General features: G+C 37.1%; 1 protein-coding gene across 1 annotated transcript in view; it reads left to right on the top strand.

Annotated features, from left to right (window-relative positions):
• The window catches only part of PTPRN2 (protein tyrosine phosphatase receptor type N2), a 635,322-nt gene that overhangs the window by 154,266 nt on the left and 459,763 nt on the right, over positions 1-21,293 (top strand). The window contains exon 3 of the mRNA XM_071428608.1: positions 6,729-6,842. Coding sequence (XP_071284709.1) covers positions 6,729-6,842 — 114 coding nt within the window. The remainder of the gene's footprint in view (positions 1-6,728; positions 6,843-21,293) is intronic.

Here is a 21,293-nt window from a genome sequence, read left to right as displayed (position 1 = left end):
CTGAATCACATAAAGCATTGAAATCTGGACCTCTCATTCTCTTAGCTGAATAACTTAGGGGCTTTTTGGAAGCAGGCAGCACTTCCTTCATGGCAAGCCTGCTCTCCTCTTGCTTTGTTAGCCTGGAACTCAGTTTTCACAGGCCTTTCCTAACCTCCTTTTGCTGTACTGAGGATTTTTTAGTTTTCTCTAAAATTTACATATTTCTGTTGTAACTTAAAAAAATTCTCTAAGTGTGTGTAATGCTTTAGGACTGTACAATCCAGCACTTAAATTAGCAGGTTAACACAGAAATAGTTACTGAAATTGTATTTGTCTTCTGTTGAAGACTATATCTTTTCTCTCTTTTTTTTTTGAAGGAAGGACTGAGTCCTCCAGAACTTGTAGTCAGAATTACTCCTTGAGACAAGGGGACCATAATGCCCAGAGGAACTATTCATGCCTCAGAACGGTTTGGAGCTTTGCAAATCCCAGCCCTATCACAGTATTTGAACAACAAATAACTAATGCTCCTGTTAATATTAGCTTTTATCTTTAAATCTGAGCACTTTCATAATCACTAACATCCTTCCCAATTCTTTTAATCAGTAGAAATATTCAGGGGTTTTAGGTTTGGGGAATTTTTCAAAGTAGACCAGCTATCCACCTTTTTCCTTAAATATCTGGGTCCAGAGAGGTGAGAAGAGGCATTAAATCTTGTTAGAGTTCTTTCATAGGACTGTTTGGTGATCTGGATTGCAGCAGAAATTTTTTAAAGTTACCTTTGCCTTCCAGGCAGCAGTTTATACAGTAGCTGAGGAAAAATGAATTTACTGGACTCTTAGTTATCCACTGCATGGCAATTTTTTTATTGGATAAAAAAAATCATGTTTAGACTGTCCTACTTCATAGTTTTCTGATTTTTATGGTGTTCCTATTATATTTGCAAAATAAATCTATAAAAATATGCTGTGTTTTCCTTGAAGCTGAGGATTTACTTTTATCGCATAATGTTTTATGCCTCACACAGTAGCAAAAGCAGGATGCCACCACATACTCTTGTTAAACAGTTTCAATGCACTTTCCTTCCTTGTCTTTATTATGCTTTATTTCTAGAAACAAAGATGGTAGCCTTTAATTTTAAAATCAAATCTCTAAATTCTAAATAGCTGCATTAAAGTCTTGCACCTGCCTGTCAGCCACTAGGGCAGGGAAGGACAAGGTGGGTGGAGGGTGGCTGGAAGTGCTCAGTTTTGTACTGGGATGGAGACAGATGGATCTGGAATCAGGGAATTCAGGGGGTGAGCAGCCTGAGCTCCAGGACTGATCCCTGTCCACTAGATGCCACTATTACTGCTCCTAAACGGGAGCAACCAAGGGCCACCGAGGAAAACAACCGGGGACTGCGGGGATAAGCAAAATAAAATGACTAAAAGGTTTTAAAAGTTGCCCCTTGGAAGGCTGCTCTCCCCCTGATTGCAAACAGCAGCTTTCCTGCTCAGCCACTGCAGGATTTGCTGTTGGAAGCACTGGACTCACGTTTCCAAAACATTGTATGAGAAATGATGCTGTAGAAGCCACTGCTGCTCTATCTGTATTATCTCTACCTTACTTGCAATGTGAATATAAAAGTAGAGATATAAGTTATGAGAAAATCTTTTTTAATAGATGGAATAATAAAAAAATATGTTGTTTGCTGAAGACTTTACTTGTAAATGTTGAATGTGGATTTGTGGACTATATCTTTTGAAATAAGCTTCCTGGCATACAACTTAATGTCCTCTTCAAGGAACAGCAACATTAATTTTTTTTTTCTTTTTAATTTTTGAAAAGGGATTTTGAAAAGGAACTCTGTACTATGGGAAGCAGCAGGGAGAGAAGAATAAAATACTGTAACAATCTCCTTCATACTTCCTAAACATTTAACATCTGTGACCTTGAAGTTCAGTGTCTTGAGACTTTTGAGATGCAAATATTATGCTTCCCATTGGAAAAGGATTTAATCTCTCCAGTAGGCAATTCAGGCTCTTACTGTGGGTTGTTAAACTGACCTTTTTATTAGTCCTGGACCTTACAGCACCTCAAACTACTAGCTAGGGGAGGGAGTGTGAAGTGATGTCCATATTCAGTGAGAAGAAAGGATTCTTTTCTTACAGAAGGTTAAGTTGCTGGAGAATGATGCCCATTGAAAACATTACAGGAGGTTCTCTCGTTAACTGCAAGAGCACAAATGATGCAAGCCAAGGTGGCAGAAGTTGCCATTTGACGCACACCACTGGGTCTGTGGGCTTTCTTTTTTACAGGAACAGAGCATAATGACTGCAGTATGGGGCAAAGCTTAAATTTTATACAGAGCTTTACTTTAATTTGTTAACAATTGTCACAAGGTAATTAGTGTGAAGAAGCAGAAGTGTGACTACTGGGGCTGTCTGGAGAGCTGCTCCTTTCTGCTGCTGCAGGAGTTTGGAGAGGAGAAGGACCAGGTTCTTCAAAGCATCTGCTTGAAGGCTCCTTTGCAAAGGTCACTTGTCAGTGCCGTGTGAAAGTTTCACTGCATGCAGATCTAAATAATTAATTACTGCACAGCACAATCTTTTAATTTACATATATCAAGCTTTCAGCTTCCTGCAGACAAACTCCAGTATCTCTATCAGTCTTCACACCTTTGCTCAGTAGCAAAAGACACTCAACAAGAATTTTTTGCTGGTATTCTTCAAAACTGAACCATGTCTTGGATACAGCTTAGTTTCAGTCACCAGATTAGCCATACATAGTGGTTCCAGGATGGGATATGTTTCTCTTAAAAGAAACAAAAAAAAGCCAAGGACAGCTTTTTTTTACTTTTTTTTTTTTTTTTTTATTTCATGAATCAGCTGCCCTATAAAGAGTGTGGCCTTCAAGGTGAAGTTTGACACTCAACACAAGATTCCAAAGATTTTTTAGTACCTCTTAAGCTCTTGATGCTCATCTCCTTTACAAAGTGAAGAAACTGGTGCAATCAACTCTTCAAAACTGTTTCAAACTATAGGCTTTTGTGGTCTCCTTTTACATAATTCAGTACCTGGATGTCAATCATGAATGTAACGTGGTACTTCCTCAATAGGTATTGGAGGTCATAGATATGCACTAATTCATGACAAATGGCCAATAATTATGAATAATGATGGGTGCTTTCCATTTCCTTTTAGACCTCTCTTAATGATCAGCCTTCCAGAACCTGTGTTTTGACTTGCTCATGGTTTAATCTCTCAGTTGTGATTTTTTTCACTGGAAGTTGATAAATTCTCAGTGTAAATATGTATACCATGCTCCAGGAAGTTGTCTTTAATAAAAAACATATGACACTATTTGAGAGCTTATTGGGCACTTGAGTTACAGTAAATTTGTGTCCTTTAATCTTAGCATCTAACTCTTCAGTACATAAGTATTTGTCAAAATTCAAAATTTTAAACAAAAGCTTGTAAAATTTTATGTTTGTGTTTATTCTCAAATATTAAGCCTATCAGCAAAAGAGTCAAATGGATAAAGAAGCATTTCACTGTTTCCTTGGATGTATGTGTGTATTATTCTTCTGGTTTATTCTCTTATTTGAAAACAAATCTAGCAGCTAAGAGCCAACATGAGCGTGCTGCTAATGCAGATTTTTCCTGGTCTAAGTATAACTGTTAAGATATTATTATGGAATTTTCTACTTTTTGCTGACAGCAAGTGATAACACCTTAATAACCAACACGTGTCCCTGTTGCTCAGTCTCACCCTTTGCTCACTCTGGGCTGGTGTAAAGTGCAGGCGTCCTTCGCGTGTTACGTTCCCTCTCCTAACACAGCTTCAATGGAAGTTCAGTATGAGCACACTCTCAGCAGCTGTGGTGTTATTAAAACATCACTCACTCTTGGAGTTTTCTCTGCCCTGATACATCTTCTGTAAAATCTGGGAGCTTTTCCACTTTCCTTTCTGCCTTATGCCCAGCTTTATACATTCCTCTCGCTGTTTGAGGCCAGCTGGTTGCACAGCAGGCTCCAGAAAGATGCACCATGTACTGACTTTTCTGGAAATCCCACAGTGACTGGGATAGTTCATGGTAGACTAAGCTGGACATTGGTAGACTAAGCTGGACATTTTAAATATTAGCTGTAATTTAATTTAATCTGTTTTTCAACTAAAACGGAGCTTTGTGCTGGATCTAAGCCATTTCTGACCCCACATCTACCATTTAGGTTTCTTGAAAGTAAAAGAGGGGCACTTTTGACAATTTTTCTTGGTAAAATGGCTCTCCCTTGCTTTTTCTTCCCTTGCAATCTATGTCATTGAAAGCAAGTTTAATTAAAAGATACCCTGAAAATTGAATGCCTAACCTCAATTTAATTTTTTAGGTCTTATATCTTGCCACAGAAACCTTATTAATTAAAAAAAAAAAAATTAAAAAGTCAGAACACACCCAAAACCAAACAAACCAGCCCCAACCAAAAAAAGCCCCGTGCAAACAGAAAAATCTGGGAAAATTCCTACTTTTTTAGAAAAAGCGGCTGAACTATGAAATGTATTATTTGCACGACTCCAGTCCAACTGTAATCCCCGGCACAAAGATCCTCTGTATTTTAGAGCTGGTATTTGCCAACCACTCCTTGGGGCATTCTGCTCTCACTCCTCTCTCCTTGTGCTGCATTTAGCAGAGCCCAGTGCTATTTGTGGTTGCAGCCCCTCCAAAGCTTATTATGCCCATATTTCAAGTACAAAAGCCAATGTAACTTGCAGTTTCTCCCTAAGCAGTCCCAGTGTTTTTGGATAGATTGTATAATGCAGCTCAGGCTCATGTGCTAATTGTTAATTTTAGAATTTAAATGAGTTTTGTTCTATTCAAAGGAAGTAGGCTGAAGGTTTCTGAAAACTCTGAGTTTAGGAAAACGGTTTGGTCTCTTTTAGAGTTTGTGAGTGAACTAGCTTTTGCATCCATGGAGATATCCTTAAATGATACTTAATGCAAAAATCTTTCTTTTTTATGGGATGTGTATGCTTTTCTGGACTCTAAAATAAGATTAGAATTATTTTTAAGGTACATTATCTCTAAAAAATGCGTGGAATATTATTTGTTTAGGTAAACATAGATTTTGTAGTAATTGTTTGTAGCCAGTAATGGTGGTATTCCAAAATGCAGTTGGCTGTGTCAGGTTATGTTTCATTTTGAACAATCTTGTTCCTAAACACTGAGATGTTCTTCTGTTCCTTTCTGAATCAAAACCCTATTCCTGCTATCCATCCATTTACAAGTTGACTGATATTTATATGCTTTGCTTATTTTCAACTGCAGCAGGTTTTTAAACAGAGATGAATATTTTAATCTGCTGTTAGGCTGCTTTTCACATTACATGTCAGAAAACCAAGCCCTATCTGTCTTTGTGGTTTCCAAATTAAACCTAGTTTCCAATAGAAAAATTAGATTCAGATGTAGGGTTTTAATTTGAATTAACTTAATTTGACAGTTGTAAGTGACAGGAGGATTGGAAAGGAGAAGAAAGAAAAAGTTGGCTAATTTCAATGAGGTATTTGTGTTTAACAGTGAGGGCTAATAATGCCCTTTTAATGCATCCTGGTTTCGTTTATTTTCTTTTATGCCATTATTTGTGTTTAGTGAACAGCTGGGCCAGTAGTTCCCATTTGTAGTCTTTTAACTCTGTAAAGTAGCACAGAAAGTAATGGACATTTGCAAATTAATGCTTGCCCTTATTTTCTGCTCATCTGATGCAGTTCTCCTTTTGGAGCATAGATGTAGTATCAGAGCAGAAGTAATTACTGTGTTAAAACTAGGATTGCAGTAGAATATTTTGCTAATTAAACTTGTTGCATTTAAATTGCTTCCTTTGGATCACTATATAGAAGAGAACTATTTTGAACAATAAATGAAACCACTTTCTTTCTCAGAGACCCAGAATTGCAGATGGTCAGATTGTATGTGAAGCACCTAGACTCTGAATTAGGCTTTTGTATGAAAGGGAGAAAGGTAATTTGAATGTTTGAACTCCCTGTTCCTCCCACACATACACAGGAAGCTTGCCTCAAAATGAACAATTCTCTAAATAAAGACTAATAAGAAGCTAAATTAATTAGAAGGTGTGATTTGAAAAGACATTGATGAGAAGAGTCTGTCATTTCAGACAAATGGAATGGAGCTAAATAAATTAGGCCACATTAATATCTCATTGTTCTGTGAGGAGCTTTCTTTTATTGCATTCATTAGAGGGTACTTCTTGAAATGAGCCTTTACTAGCCATTATGGATTCAGTTCTCATTTACCAATGCCTAACACACAGCGCCCACATTAAAAATGTTTCAGCAAATCCACATAGTTTCTGCAAATTAATATTTATATTTCTGGATGCTGCACTTTTTATCCACATCATAGTAGGCATTGAACATTAAGATTTTCTCTCACTGAATTGTCAGTAAAGAAGTCTTACATCTAAAGATTTGTGAAGCAGAAGTCTGAAAATACTTCATAAAATAAACTGTATGCCTATCTCATACAATAGGATATTCCTCCAACTAATATTCTTTCCAGTATTTATTTATTTTGATAGAAAATATTCTGTCTCATGACTTCAGTGGTCCTTTGATAGCTTTTTAAAGTGTCTTTTAAAAGGTTCCTTCAGTATATAATTAGGAGACATTGGAAATGCGCATCTCATCACGCCCTTCTTCCTCTCAGAAAACCAAATGTGTCTTTTTCCTTTTCTTTTTTCTCTTTCCTGCAGATGGAATATTTGGGAGATGTCAGCAAGTGCCAGTAATAGACATCTATAAATATGACATTTCAGCCCCTGTTCTGCAGCACCTGAGGATCATCCTGGAGCAGCTCTCACACAGAGGTACAGTCAAAACTCTAGAGGGGGTGAGATGCACTGGGACTTACAATTATTTGTGCTCCCTCTGAGGTGATGTCTCCAGAAGTTTTTGAACACATTTGTGTTTCAGCCCTGCTGGTGCAGACTTTATAAAAGTCAAAAGCCTTTGGATTCACTGAGTCTGCCAGGAGGAGCTGGGGAAGCAATTCCAGGAGAGGTGTTTCCTCCCTGTGTAGCACATGTGACTGACACTGCACTGGAAAATGTTAGCATCCATGAATGCTGGTGTCACATGAATAAATCAGCAGGAAAGAAAAAAAAGTTTGCCTTCTGCACCACAGCACATTTCAGGGTCCATGGGAAGAAAACACAAAACTTCTAGTTAGCTGAAAACAGTTCTGAACTTTCTAATAAACTCAGATAAAAAACTGCTCTGATTTCATTACCAGCTGCAGCTGGTCTGTTTCTTTTAATTTTTGTTCACCTTTCCAATGTTAATCTCTCTGCTCTTTCCAAAGCCAGAAAGGATTTTCTAGCTTTTGAATGGCATAACTTGAACTAACAAATCAAAACTTGAATAAAGTGAAAGCCAGTAAGGTGAACAAACCTTTCAGATACTAATATATGAAATAAACATCTCTTGTAGACAGTCACTGGACCAAGATATTCATGTAATCCAAATTGTTCTAAGAGTATTGTTGGAACATTTAACTTTGCCCTTGCATCATCTGTGTGGATGTTTGTACCTAAATATTTTCCAGCTACAATGACAAAATAGTAATATTGCATTAGCATGATGCTAGTTTAATAATGAGAAAAAATCGGTTTCTTCGGAGTTTGGGACCCTGCTTAGAGACTAGACTTCTAGTTGGGACACTCATTTAGAGCATTTAAAAATTTTCCAGGGATTTATTTGCTGTTCAGCAGCCCATCCAAGTGAGACAAACTCAGCAAAACTTGATTGTAGTAGCTCCTGCCTGATTAACAGTTACATGTGAATAGTACTTGTGGCTCTTTCACTTGTCATTTTCTAAAGGCTAAGTAATGCAAGCAAAGTTATGAAAATACTCTGTTGTCAGGGCAACATTTTATGAGTGAAAAAATCTTGTGTCTGGGCTCTGTTTGAATAAGGTGAGGGAGGAGGAGAGGACACATTCATCTCATTATGTCACCTAAATAAATACCTGAAGTGATGATGCACACATGGACAGGCAGCAGTTATTACATCACCTGAATATAGGTCAGGTGTCCTATGCAAAGCTTCTCCTATGAGGATGTCAGAGACCTGCAGTTGACTGATGTCCTTGTGAAGGGAACATTCAGAGGGGAATGGGATACCCCAGGCCATCTCAGGATGCTCACCTGCCTCCATCTCCCCCCTCACCATAAGATTTTGATTAGTTAAAAGGAATTGATGTGGCCTCCCCTTCTAAGTGTTCCCCTGATCAATAAACCCACCCTTCCTAGGACTTTTGTTATCCACAACCCACCTTCCTGAATTTAACTTTTTTGTTGCAGGACACCATAGTATGCTTCTTTTAAGGAAACTTGCACATTGAAATTTGGTCTTGTCTCATAGTTTCTTATAGCAAGAAAGTGACAAGGAAAACGCAGATTGAAACCATGGTGGAAATAAAGGACTTTTGCTTTTATCTGCTTTACTAGTTACATTCAGAGATGCATACACCAATGTGTGAATTTGAACTGATACAAAACTTTTGCAAGCTGTTTTTGTGGTCTCTAGGTATCTCAGTGAAGGGAATCTTAAATATATCTATGAAACATAAGAGAATGCTGGAATGCTCTTGCTCAAATCATCAATGGCATAGCATAACATTTTCTTTTTCTTTTTACTCTTATTAGCTTGCAAATTTTGTTTAGCAGGGACAGAAATATAGAAGGAATAGAATCAATACTATCAAATTGATGGATTACTGACATAAGATTGCTCAGACAAAACTCTGCTGCTTACTGGTGCTGTCAGATGTAAGACATCCAGCCCTCAGGTGGTGTTTTCTGGCTGTGATGGTCACTCTGACAGTTAATGCTGTTCTCCTGCACTACAGGGTGTACAAAATGGGATAAGCATTTCTGCAGTAAAGCTAGACAAAACGTTGTCAGGACTGCACTAATATTTCAGGCAACTACCAGAAAGGGCTTAATTTTTTTCAGAGGTCTTATTTCCTTTATTTGTGTGATTTTCCATTCTTGTCATCTCCAAAAGACTTCTGTCTGGTGGTGCTCACCTTCCCTGGAATGGGTAGGGGACAGCACCTATTCTCTCCTTTCTGTAAACAGCAGGACAGTATTCCCTTGAAAGACTGTACAGTTGGTGTTGTGATTAGTAACAATTTTAGTAATGCCTATGTTGAACCCTTTCTATTTTTATTAGATGTATATACAGTCAAGGATGAAATATTCTGAGGGTAATTAACTTGAGTGGTCTTCTAGGTTCTTATTTATTTAATTTTTTAATGTGACTTAGTTTGTCTATTTAATTTCCTTCCTGATGTATTCTTGCAGAATTACTAAGATCTTCCTTTTTGTCCCCAACCCTGAAAATAGTCTGTTGACATCTATTTCCATAGGATTAAAAAAAAAAAAAAAAAAAGCAATAGAAGACCTTGTAAAATGTACATTCTTTTTCATCCTTCTTTGCTGATTGCTTGTAAGTAAGTGGTGCCTATGTTTGAATCATGGCCCAAATGGAAGAGTGTGTGGTGAGATGTATAAAACAAAGGACAATGTGATGTGAATAGCAAATAGAATTTGTGACTCTGCCAACTCAAAATGTTTACTACAATGGGGGAGAATAAGACAGAGGTTTAGATGAGTGACACACCTGATGGTAATCTATTTAATAAAGGACTTTGACTAAAATTGAATTCAGGTTTCATAATAATACAGATTTTATGTCTTCTTTACACATTGAGTCTATCTTTGTCTATACTATTGACTGGGTAGATTGATGATAGAAATGAATGCCTCGGAATATTAGACAGTTCCCTACAAAGAAATGATCTGTTAGCATTCAAATACCCTTGCTCCTGTCATTTTCACTCACACTGTCCTTGAGTCCTTCAAACCCTCATGAAGATTTTCTGAAGGTTCAGTGTTTATAAATGGATCTGTCTATATGGGAAAAACCCTTCTCACTGTTGCTGAAACATGACAAATCACTTTCTGGAGCTGATGGTACTTTATATATTATAATCCACAATAATTTATGAGGAATTGAAACATATTTCATTGTCTGATAAACAGGACAGTCAAAAGGATGCCATGTAGATGGGTCTGAATCATTTGAAAATGGAAGTGAAGGAAGTATCAGTGTAGAGGGGTGAATGAGTTGTGCCTGAAGGAAAGACAACCCTGTGGTTGGTCTTCTGCATCCTCTTGTCCAACTTGGAAGAAAATATTTTATGGAGTAGGCAAGAATGGTAAATCATGTGTGCATTTCCTTGTTTAAGCTAAAATGCAGAAAATAATTTTTCCTCTTTTTTTTACCTATTAATTTTTTTTTTGTTTTCTTCTTGTCCCCACAGTAGTGACATTTATATTGTAAAGGCAAAGTATTCACTAAAATAAAATTCTCAACAAGGTTGTGGAAACAGTTCCACATTGATTATTGACCTGTAAATCAGAATCATGAAAAAATGAGATAGGAGAGCTAAGGATGGGACATCATAACTCAAACATGAAGCATGAACAGTTCTTGATATACCACCATTAGCAATAACAAATGAGAACAGTAGTATTTTTCAACTTGCACGCTCCAACAGGCATTTAATGTGTGTTTCATGGGATTAGAAACAGTACCAGGGGTTAGCAATAGCACCATGATAACGTGGTACCAACTCTGGGAGTGTGAGCTGCCACAGCAATGGGCATTCCCTGGGGAGGAGCTCAGAGGTGGAGGCTGAAGGACACAATTCCTTAAAAACATCAGGACAAGAGCATTTGCTCAGGGTCACAACAAGTGCCCAGCTGGCTTGGGATTCTGCCTCTGAGAGAGGGCACTGCACCTTTAGGGGAAACAATGGAATAAGATTCCAAGCCCAGAGAAACGTTTTGCACCTTTGTACCTTCTCAGCACCGTGTCCATGGTGTCTCCTGAGCTGGAAGTTGTGGTTTTGTGTTCACTCCCTGCTCTGTGGACTCTGTTTCTAGCACAGCTTGACAGGTTGCTGAGTATTGGAAACAGTGTGTTAGACTAATAATCAGTATTTCAGCTTCTGTTTTCTTTTTTACTCAAAATGTAATTGAATTACCTCTATTTTCACTTTTCTGCAGGAAATGCGTAGAGTGACTGAAAAACAGATCAGTTATGCATATTCTTTTTTTATTTTTATGTAAGCTGGATAATTCCTAAATAATTCCTCAGTATGCTTTCTGCCACTTAATTTTTGCAATAACACCTCGTTCAAAATGATAGCTTAAAAGAAAGCAGTTTATTTCACTCTGTTATGAAGAAAGTCCTGCTTAAGATATTCAGATATCAACAGTATATTAAGAGAACCAAAAAGAGTAGGATGTGCTTTTAAATTCATGTAGCTTGAGTGAGCAAGAAATTCTGGAGAGATTCGTGGACTGTGGAAATAGGCAATGTATTACACACTATTGAAAAAAATAGTGTTTTTCCCTCTTGTTTGCTTTCTTTGCAATGCAGGAAGTTCTTGACAGGGAGAAAAAATTATCTGTCTTAAATTAATTCTAACCAGTTAAGTGTAAGGTGATTAATATAACTTTGCTAGAAATAATTTTATATTCTTACAGCAACTTTGTTTAAAAAATTGAAATGATTTACAATCGGTTAGCTGGAAAATTGAAATGGATGTGACCTGTCACATATAGCTGGTGAATTACAAAAGGGTTGCTAAATATTTTTTTCACTCAGGACTATTTTTCAAGAAAAAGTATAATTTTTTACTCCAAGAAAGGTAAGAGTTGAAAGCAAGTCTTCATAAGCTCAGTTTTGAAATAAACTTAAAAGGAATGGTGCAGCTCTTGCACATATTTGTGAGGTGATTATCACATCATTATGGAGGAATACAGAAACCTGAAACCCTGAGAGGTAGGAGAAAGCAGGTTTTTCTTTAAATTGAAATATTGATATAAATGAAGGCAAACTCTGCTTTGGCAGAGAGCAGTGTGTTTACATCTAATTTCCTGGGCATCAGCCTGCTCCAGACATCTGTCCACGGAGCAAATTCTTCTCCTAGATGGCTGCTGAAGCCAGGAATTGAAGCATAACTCCCATGATGAGCTACACCAGAGGAACTCAGCTGGGACTGGACATATTTACCTTCTCCTGGTATCACTGTCACACTGCCTTCACTTTTTGGCTCAATGGACAAAAACCTGCTGAAAAGGTTGCAAAAAATTCCTGCCTTTGTTAAGTGCTGAAGCACCACTGATATTTTTCAGTCTTCAAAGACATAAATGGAAGTTCAGAAAAGAATGAGTTTCAGAAAAAGCAAAAAGATTTATTTACAGAGCAGCAGATCCTGTTTTGGACACCCATGTGTTACACAGCACAGAATCAAACAAAACAGATTTGATTTTTTTTCTCTTTGGTTCTTTGTATGGCTGCTCTGCTTACCAGACATAATCTGACATGGCACTGACTTGTCAGATACCATATAATATAATTGTGAAAAATGATCATTTCAGGAAATTGCTATTTATGAAGAATGCATTGGAATTATGAAAATGATTATAGGAGTGAAACAGATTCCATGTGTCCTGAGAAAGATATTAGAAATTACAGAGGAAAGCTTTTTGCAATGTACATAGTGTTTTATCTGCATCCACAACACCATTGTGTAAAGCTTTTTGATTTTGCATAATTTTATTTTTTTGGAAGACATATATGTCATTGTGATAGCAACACATTCTCTTGTTTAAATAGAATGACCAATCAGAGCTTTTACTTGTGCTTTTGATAAACAAATACATTAACTAAATGTTTGGTACAAAGGAGAAAAGGTCTGCATACCTTCCTTGTGTCATGTTTACACCAACTAGCAGTGACAATTACATCAAATTCTTTGTGGCCAGGTAATTTCTTCCAAAGGAAATTTAGAAGTTAGTGATAATATAATGCAAATATCTAAGGATGCTGATCAATTTCCCCCTTGCTTATTTTGTTCAGAAGATCTGTGTGGCACCTCATGGATTTTAACCTTTGCATTAATGTTTTGTCTTTTCCATGTCTGTGCTGGCTCTTTTGCAATTTGTTCTTTTTGTGATCTTTGAAAACTGAGGACTGACTTTGTTTCTTCTTCCAGTGGAAAAAGCTGCAGATGCCTCTTCTTTTTCTTTTTGGGCTTTCCTGAGCAAGCTGAGCAGGCATCCTCTGGATGGTTCTCAGCCCTGGATTGAGCAGCAGCTCAGCTGCTGAAAGTCTTTGTATTTGGGATATTCATGAATGTGTTCCCCTGTTAATAATGTCCTAGGGAATTCTGAATTTCATTCTTACTCTCTTAGATAATTTTAAAAAATTAACCCTTTCCACAGGACCATTGGGTTTGAAGTGATATAGGTGTATAATATGTTTTTAAAACACACTTAAAAATGCATCAATCAAATTGCAGTTCATTTTTAGTACTTCCCACACTTGGAATGTCAGCAAGTCTCAATTCAAGCATGAGATTACTTCTTTAGGTGCTATATTCTCTAATAACACCACTTTTGGAAACTATGAATAACAATATGGCATATCCAAACTACTTATGCCATTTTCTACCATTAATCTGTAATTATAGCCTATTTACATATTCAAAATAGGACTTTTTCACTATTTTTTTATCATTTCACTACCAGTGCTTTTTTTTCTTGTTTATTACTAGGGAATATTTTCCTTTTCTATTTCTATATTCATTGCATATTCTAATCTGCAGTTCCAATCTCTCTCTACATGGCCTCATATTCTTTTAAGATGTCAGCTCTTAATGACTGTATTTGACATATTTTTTTAGTTTTCTAATAGGTTCTCTAAATTCTGAAACTTTTAGGCTTATTTATCAAAATCATTATTTAATTTATTAATACAAAACTTCAGTGGGTAGGTTTTGTCCCTCACACAACCGTGATAAGATTGAGGCTTTCCTTTGTTTTAGTAACAAATGAAAATTACCACAAAAGTTCTTTTTTCCCCTTCTCTGTAGAAAAAGTAGATATATATACTTATAAAATATATATACATATAAAATACGTTGGTGGCTTTTTATTTTCCACTTAAGGTGTTTTCATTCTTTACCTCATGGCTGTGGCAGAGTGCTTCTGACAAACGCAGCAGTCTCCTGAACAGGCTGAGTAATGTTAAATTTCTTTTTAAATTCTACATTTTCTTTTTTTCATGCTGATTCTTAGCATGTACTCACTGCATTTCAGGCTTCCTCCTCTGTTGTGCTTTGCCTATACATGGATAGACAAAGCAGTTGATGAGAATAAAATTGTAGTATCCCTCCAGTATTCCATTGCTCAGTTTTTCATTTAAGCTTCTCCCAGCCTTAAAATGGCAAAAAAGGAGTTTCCCCCCATTTTTAGTCTTTTTCCTATTGTTGTCTGGTTTCTAATTAAACATTGCATGGATCTGCACTACATATTTTGCTAAATAATTTCCAGTCTTTTAGGAAGACATTGAATGTTCTTCCTGCTTGACTTAGCATATGTCATGCATATATTAAACTACATTTTGTTCTTTGCCCCACTTTGAGGTTTGTGAGGTTTCCCTCACATGCTGTATTTTCACATTTCTTTAACATGGTAAGATAATTGATCTTCTTTTCCTTATTTTATCTGTGAGCTACTCAACAATGCAAAACCTCTGACTGGGAGAGAAAGTGTAAGGCTCCTGAGTCTGTGATGTTTCAGAAACTTAACTTTTTTGTTCCATTTATTTTTATGTGGCTCTTTTGAAGAGCTAAAATTCCTGCCTGAGCATCCTCTAGTTCTTTGATACATTCCTAGAAAGCTGTGTTGAGTCTTTAGATGTCCCTTCATCCCTTCTTCAGTAGAGAGAGTAATGAAATGAAAAGACTTCAGCATTCCAGCTCAGCTTTTTCTAATTGCTGATGAGTTTCATTCAAGTCTTGCCAGGTAAATTCTAACAGAACTGTGTTCACTTCTGATAATTTTATAGTTACTCACTATTTTATAGACACTCCTTATAGTGCTAAACATTGAGTATTAATTGATTTTATAGTTACTAGGTTTTAGCAGGCATCCAGCTCATAGTCATATTCAAGATGTTTGAAGGATTTAATACCAGCCAATACTGCAAAATAGTGTAAAACCTAATTCAAAATTCTACATGGTCAAAAGGTCATTTTGTTCACTCACATACCTTTTGTCTCTCTAACTCTCCATCATAAAGGTCTGTTCTCTGTGAAATTCCAAGCTTCCAATTTGATCTGCAGTGTAAAAGGAAAGTTCTAAAGATTTAGACAATTGCTCTTTAAATGATAATATTTAGAGTCTTCAAATGTGTTTGATACTCATCACCCATAAATTTCTAACCTGATATATTTATCAGCATTTCAGAAAAAGCTCACTATTTGTCCTAACTGTAATGAGTATCATCATGCACTGAAAGTATTTGGTAAGGTCAGTTCCATGTGAGTAAGGCCGGGCTGCTTTTTTCTAGAAAAGAAATAGAGATAACAAATTATTTAAGTCAAAAATAATTCACCTTAATGCTCCATTAAATATTTATTGGTAGTAAATACTTTTACAGAAGTTAGAAATTAATTTCAAACAATTTCTAAATAGAAGAAGGGTTAAACTCTCCACCTAATTAAACCATAATAAATAAATCAATCAGCCCTACATAGGAAGGAAAATACATTATTTTATGTTTTGGGTTAGGATGGCTCTGACATCATCAACAATCTTAATTGAAAACTGCAAGACTGGGCATTAACATTTTTGCATATATGTGGGAGAGACAATGATACAATATTCTTCCCTTTTCTTCCATCAAAATGAACTTTGTTCTGACATTGCCTGCAGGCTTGAGCAGAGGGCAGTCAATGCTCAGGAATCAAGACACTAAATTTAAGTTTAAAATTAAAATGTTCATTAACATGGAAAACTTCTAAGTACCCATCTTATTAACCTGTGAGGTAATTCCAACAGTCAATAAATGAAAATGGAATGTGGTCCTCAGTTGTAGTTACTTAAACTGAGAGAATTTTCTTTTAGCTAAGAATAACCTTAGAAAGAGTGGATACCAAATTTGATTCAGAAATGAGAAAAATACTCTTGAACCCATCTTGTAACTCTGCTTTTTCTCCCTTGTGGGCAGTGCAAAACCTGTCTCCTTTTAAATTTTAATTAAAACTTAGATTAGTTATGATCATCTAATCTTTCCTTTGCTCTGCAGTGTCTGATCACTGTGTATAAGTATCCAAAGTTTAATCTGCTTCTGGTCCTCCCAGATTTGGCAGTCTAATTAAGTGCTCAACTTTAGCACTTAGTATATAAACAATCCCACTTCATGTTTTGATAAGATTTTAGATGAAATTGGTCACTTACCTGTTCTGCTGAAATATTCCTGAATAATTTTTTTGTTTCTTCTTTACTACTGCATTCATCTCCTTTAGGAACCAACAGATTTCCTTCCTGCATTATGCTAAAAATCTATTTGAAGGCTCAGCCTACCATTGACAGTAAAGCATTACTGGCATTGTTCTGGGGGGGTCTTAAAGACATTCCTTCAGTGTGAAAATTAATATATAAAAATATGTCAACATACAAACATTGGTTCTAAGGCTCATAGTTCATTATAAAATCCACTCTCTTTTTCTCACCAGGTTATGGTGACTGAAGGAGGTGTGCAGATATCTTTGTTCCTCCTTGCACATGACTTTGCCCTTCTCTTTGCTGGCCTCATCTTTACTTTTCCTCTGCAATGCTTCACCTCATTCCAGATTCCTTGTGACTAATTGTTTTCCTCTGAACATTGGGAAGACATGACATTCTTGTCTTGTTCTTAGGCCAGCAGCTAAGTGACACAGAAAGCTGTAGCACAACAGTTCAGGAGGTAGATCTTGTTCCTTATGGCAGCTTGCTCAGTGTGTGGACAGGTGATGCACATTCTGGTAGCTGCAGCTGATGTTAAATGGATGGAGATGTTGTTTTAATTGCTCTTAGCAGCTCTGTTGAAAGCAGGCTTACATTTGCCCCATGGGGGCCAGCTTGACTCAATATAAACAGCTAAGGGGTTGTAAAGTTACAAAAGTGTTAATCTTCCACCTCTTCACTTCCCATCCCACTCCTCCCATCACATCCCATTCCATTTTCCCTGGCACATCCCACCCCATTCTTAGTGACAGTGACTTTCAAGGTGGTTTTGGAAGCATTTTGCCAATGACCCTGCAGCTGCTGAGCCCACACTGTGAGCTGCCATGGGGTGAACAGCCCCAGCTCACACACAGAGGCTTCTGCAGCCTCTCTCTCCTGGGCTCTTTATAAACAGTAGAGAAACAAGCACTTCTAGGGTGCCTAAAAGGGAGTAAATTCAGAAAATTGTAGGATGAAGTGAATCATATCTTTGATTTCACTGATGATATTGTTTAGCTGTCCATTGACTGGGGAGTCCCTGGCTGATTACCTCTGTCTTTCATTTATTCACCTAAATTTGGTCCTTTGTGTCTCACTGAGTGCAGGATTTAAGTTCAGCTGTATTCCAGGCCCTGTGGAGAGTTGTTTAGAGGAATTCCCTTGTACTCTAAGGATAAGGAGCTTCTGGGTACAGCATCAGTAGTCCTATTCAGGCTGAACAGAACCTGAGAAACAATTTCAAATTCCCAGCACCAGGGTCACTGAAAAAGAAAAAAAACAACAACTTTGCTGCAGTTTGCTCTGGCCCTTGCTCTTGCAACATTTTAATTATTTTTCTGGAATCGTCTGGGCACTCATCAGTTATCCATGTAGCAGCATAAACTAATCAGAACTCAAATTCTGACCTTTGTTGAATAGCAGGGGCTCAGGCAATTTCTAATCTTGCTGTGTTATTTTGGCATGAACTTCTTTGTTCAATTTATGCTAGAATAGATCCTGGTTTTTTCTAGAACTTCAGTTGGACAGATCACGGTACAGGTCCTTGCCTGACAACTGATGGTATGAACTCATCTTCACTCAAAGAAGTTCTGCTTTTAGCCTTGAGAACATTCTTGTGACCCTATAATTTCACTTATTTTTTTGTACTTCACCACTTTTTTTTTTTTGAACTAGGGACAAGATACCTGTTTGGATGTCTTTCATATTTTAGTGACTAAGTTGTGTAATAATATTTTGTGTGGGGAGAAAAAGCTATTTTATCTTTATAAATTTCATATAAGTGCTGTAGAAGCAGATCTGTTGAAATAATCAAACTGCAGTGTTTTCCCTCTTAAAAAGAAAGTGTATCTGAAATGTCTTTATTTAGTACTCTCTCATTAATTTAAAAATATAGCACCTATCTCTGTTTCTATGTTAATCATTCTTTGCTAAGGCTATGGAAAGCATCAATTTTTATAATAAAACCTGCCATTTTAGATGCTTTCACCTCCGTGCTGTTTCACTGAGCAAGATGCAGCTGAGGGTGGATAATGCTAAGGAAATGACATTGACTTTCTACTTTTGTCATACAGGAGTATTTTAAGATGTTCCTCTTTATTTTAATTTTTCCTTTTCAAGCATTCAAGAAAAATAGGAGAAAAATACTCAGAAGTTCAAGTTGAGGATGCTGGAATCAAAACATGCCTGGGAAAAAATGTCCTTATTTTCTGGCTGATCTGTGCCAGGACATTGGAAGGACTGGGTGAACTGCCTGTTCCAAACTGAGTTTTGCAACACTGTGACCACCTAGGGCTTGAGGGATTGAGTCTCTTGGTTTCCTTCCTGGATGGCTGAGCAAGAGGCCAACAAGCTCTTCATTTAATATGTAACTTCTTGAAGTAGTGTGACAATATTTTCCTGGAAAGCAGAGTATTATTAAGTCAATATGGCTTTTTGCTATTATACTTCCAGTGACTAGTGGTGTAGACACTGTTGGCATTGAGAACAAGGTAGAAATTTATTTTTCACAGGTATTATTTTATAAATTTTTACAATTTTTTGGTTGGTTTTTTTAATAATTTCCCTTTCAAAATTTTCTCTTGCATAAATAACTCCCCAAATATATCTACTAAAAGGTCTGGCCAGCTGACCCTGTGTCCTCTGAAAATGCACTTAGCTAAGTTGGTAAGAGGCTTTTACAGGCAATTTCAGATATGAAAATCACGGATGATATCAGAAACCTGGTGAAACTGCTTGAGTCAGAGCATTTATAACCTTTTGTAGGAGTTTCCAAAAACATCCATCACTGCAAAGATGCTACAACTTCAGTGGTGCAGTGAAGAGCGAGCAGCAGGTGGAGCATGCGTATTGATTTTGTCACTGCAGGCCTTTGAATCCCACAAAGCAGAGTTTCAACAAAATGCAGGAGCCCTGAGAGTATTGTCACCAGTTCTGAGATGAAGAAAAAATATCCTGAGGCTATTATACCTCTTATGAATTGTAGTGTGGACTTAGCATTTCCTTCCTGGTGGTACTTGCTGTGTTACTCTATACTCTGAATAATGAATCTTATATTTTCCATGTGCTCTTTCAATTTGTGTAGGCTTCATCAGGTGTCTGTGTCTATTTTGAGAGAAAAATTACTCATCTGGAATTGAATCACAGATATATACAGAATAATCAACAATCAGTCTCTTTACCTGCTTTGCTAGGGTGCTGATTAATGGATTTAAGTTCAGTATTTCCAGATTTAGTTCTCATATTAAGCATGGTCTGTTATTGCACAAGTGATATTTACATTCTCTACAACTTAGGAAATGCCTACTGCAGCTCCTATAAATATGAGATTTAAGGAACTTTAGATCAAATTACAGTACATCCTTCATTCCCAGGCTGCAGAATTGCTCAGCTTTGTTTTATTGAGTTAGTTAGGCAATAAAAAGTCAATCATTGCAGAGTGTGTGTATGTTTGCAGGCTGCTGTGTGTTGGGAGGAAGCTTCATTTGATCAGTGGGTTTGCTGTAGCTGGGCCATGCACAGGGGGAGAGCTACACGTGTTCATTCCAGCAGGATTGGCCACACAACACCAGTTAAAGTTACATAGCTCTTTGTGCCAGGAATTAGCTTGAAAGTCATAGTGAAAATTACATTCTCAACCTCAGCAATCATCTTCATTAACCTCTGTATCTATTTGCATTGTTTACAAGTTAAAAATGAAGGGGCTTTGAACTTTTGGCTATTTCCTTCAGCTGTCCATCATTGCATCCAGCATCTCTAATACTGAGCATTGTGAACTTGACCTGCAATAGGGTTCTTCAAAGGGAGTCCTTGAGTTCCTTGAGTGACTCATTTCTGTTTGGCTTCCCTTCTGTTTGGGCTCAGAAAGAATCCAACTTGTTTTTTTGTCTTGGCAAAGCTGGGAAAAGACTTTGTCAGATGATACCTGGGAGATGTAAAAAGCACAGTCCCATCATGTAGCTGGCTTCTTTTTGCTGCAGATGAGTCTGAAATAAGCTTTTATTGACATTACCCCATGGCAACAAAACACTATTAGGTTTTGTAAACAAATATAAACATGTAAACAAATATTTACATCTGTCCTGCCCTTCCCTGTTAAGCCATCAGATCTGCTAACACATTTCTGCAGACTGAAATAAAAGGTCCAGAAGCAATTGTCTGGTTTAGCCAGCTAACAAGTCTGGATAAGTGTAAAAACCCATTGCTCTGGGCTGGTAAATGATGAAGTGCAGTGTTAGCTCGCTCAGGTGATTCATCCAGCTGAACATCCTCCTCTGACAGTGATTGGTAGCAGATGCTTTGTGGTAGATTTCAGCAGTGTAAGACACCAAGAAAATGTAAGCTTTTTCCTTGTATCACTTCTGAAACTCAGATTTTTTTAGGGACTTCGCAATTCTTGTATTTTACTAAGGAAAAACTACTTGTAATACATAGAAGCAACTAAAAGCTGCCATTAAAGCAAAGAAGCCATGATGTGATGAAATAGGAGGAAAGATGAGAAATAATTACATCTTGTCAGCACAGGGTTCCCTTTAAAGTGCTTAATAGAGCAGTGATAGTCAGCCTCTAAAATTCAGTCTCTGCATATTAGTGACTTTTTTTTTGGAATACTGTCTTTCCTCAAGGAGAATACCCTTATTCATATAGATTCTTGAGTCCTCTTGAGAAAATGATTCGGCACAATTTTGGGATGGCTTTTCTGTTTTCCATTAAAATAACTTCTGAAATAGTTAAAAGTTTCCTCTCTTGGCCAGGGCTCCCAGAGTTCATTGTGAACAACCTCTTGGCACCCCTTAAAGGAGCCTAAATTATTCTAAAGTAGAGTGACAGCTGGAAAAAGTTCTGTGTTTCCAAGGACAAACTGCACTGGTGCCAGAGCCCAGGGAGAGCTACTCCTCCACTTTCTACACC

This window comes from Agelaius tricolor, unplaced genomic scaffold (genome assembly GCF_023055355.1).
Source record: "Agelaius tricolor isolate 1412-34295 unplaced genomic scaffold, bAgeTri1.0.p SCAF_6, whole genome shotgun sequence".
NCBI lineage: Eukaryota > Metazoa > Chordata > Aves > Passeriformes > Icteridae > Agelaius > Agelaius tricolor.
This window is presented reverse-complemented; position numbering and strand designations above follow the sequence as displayed.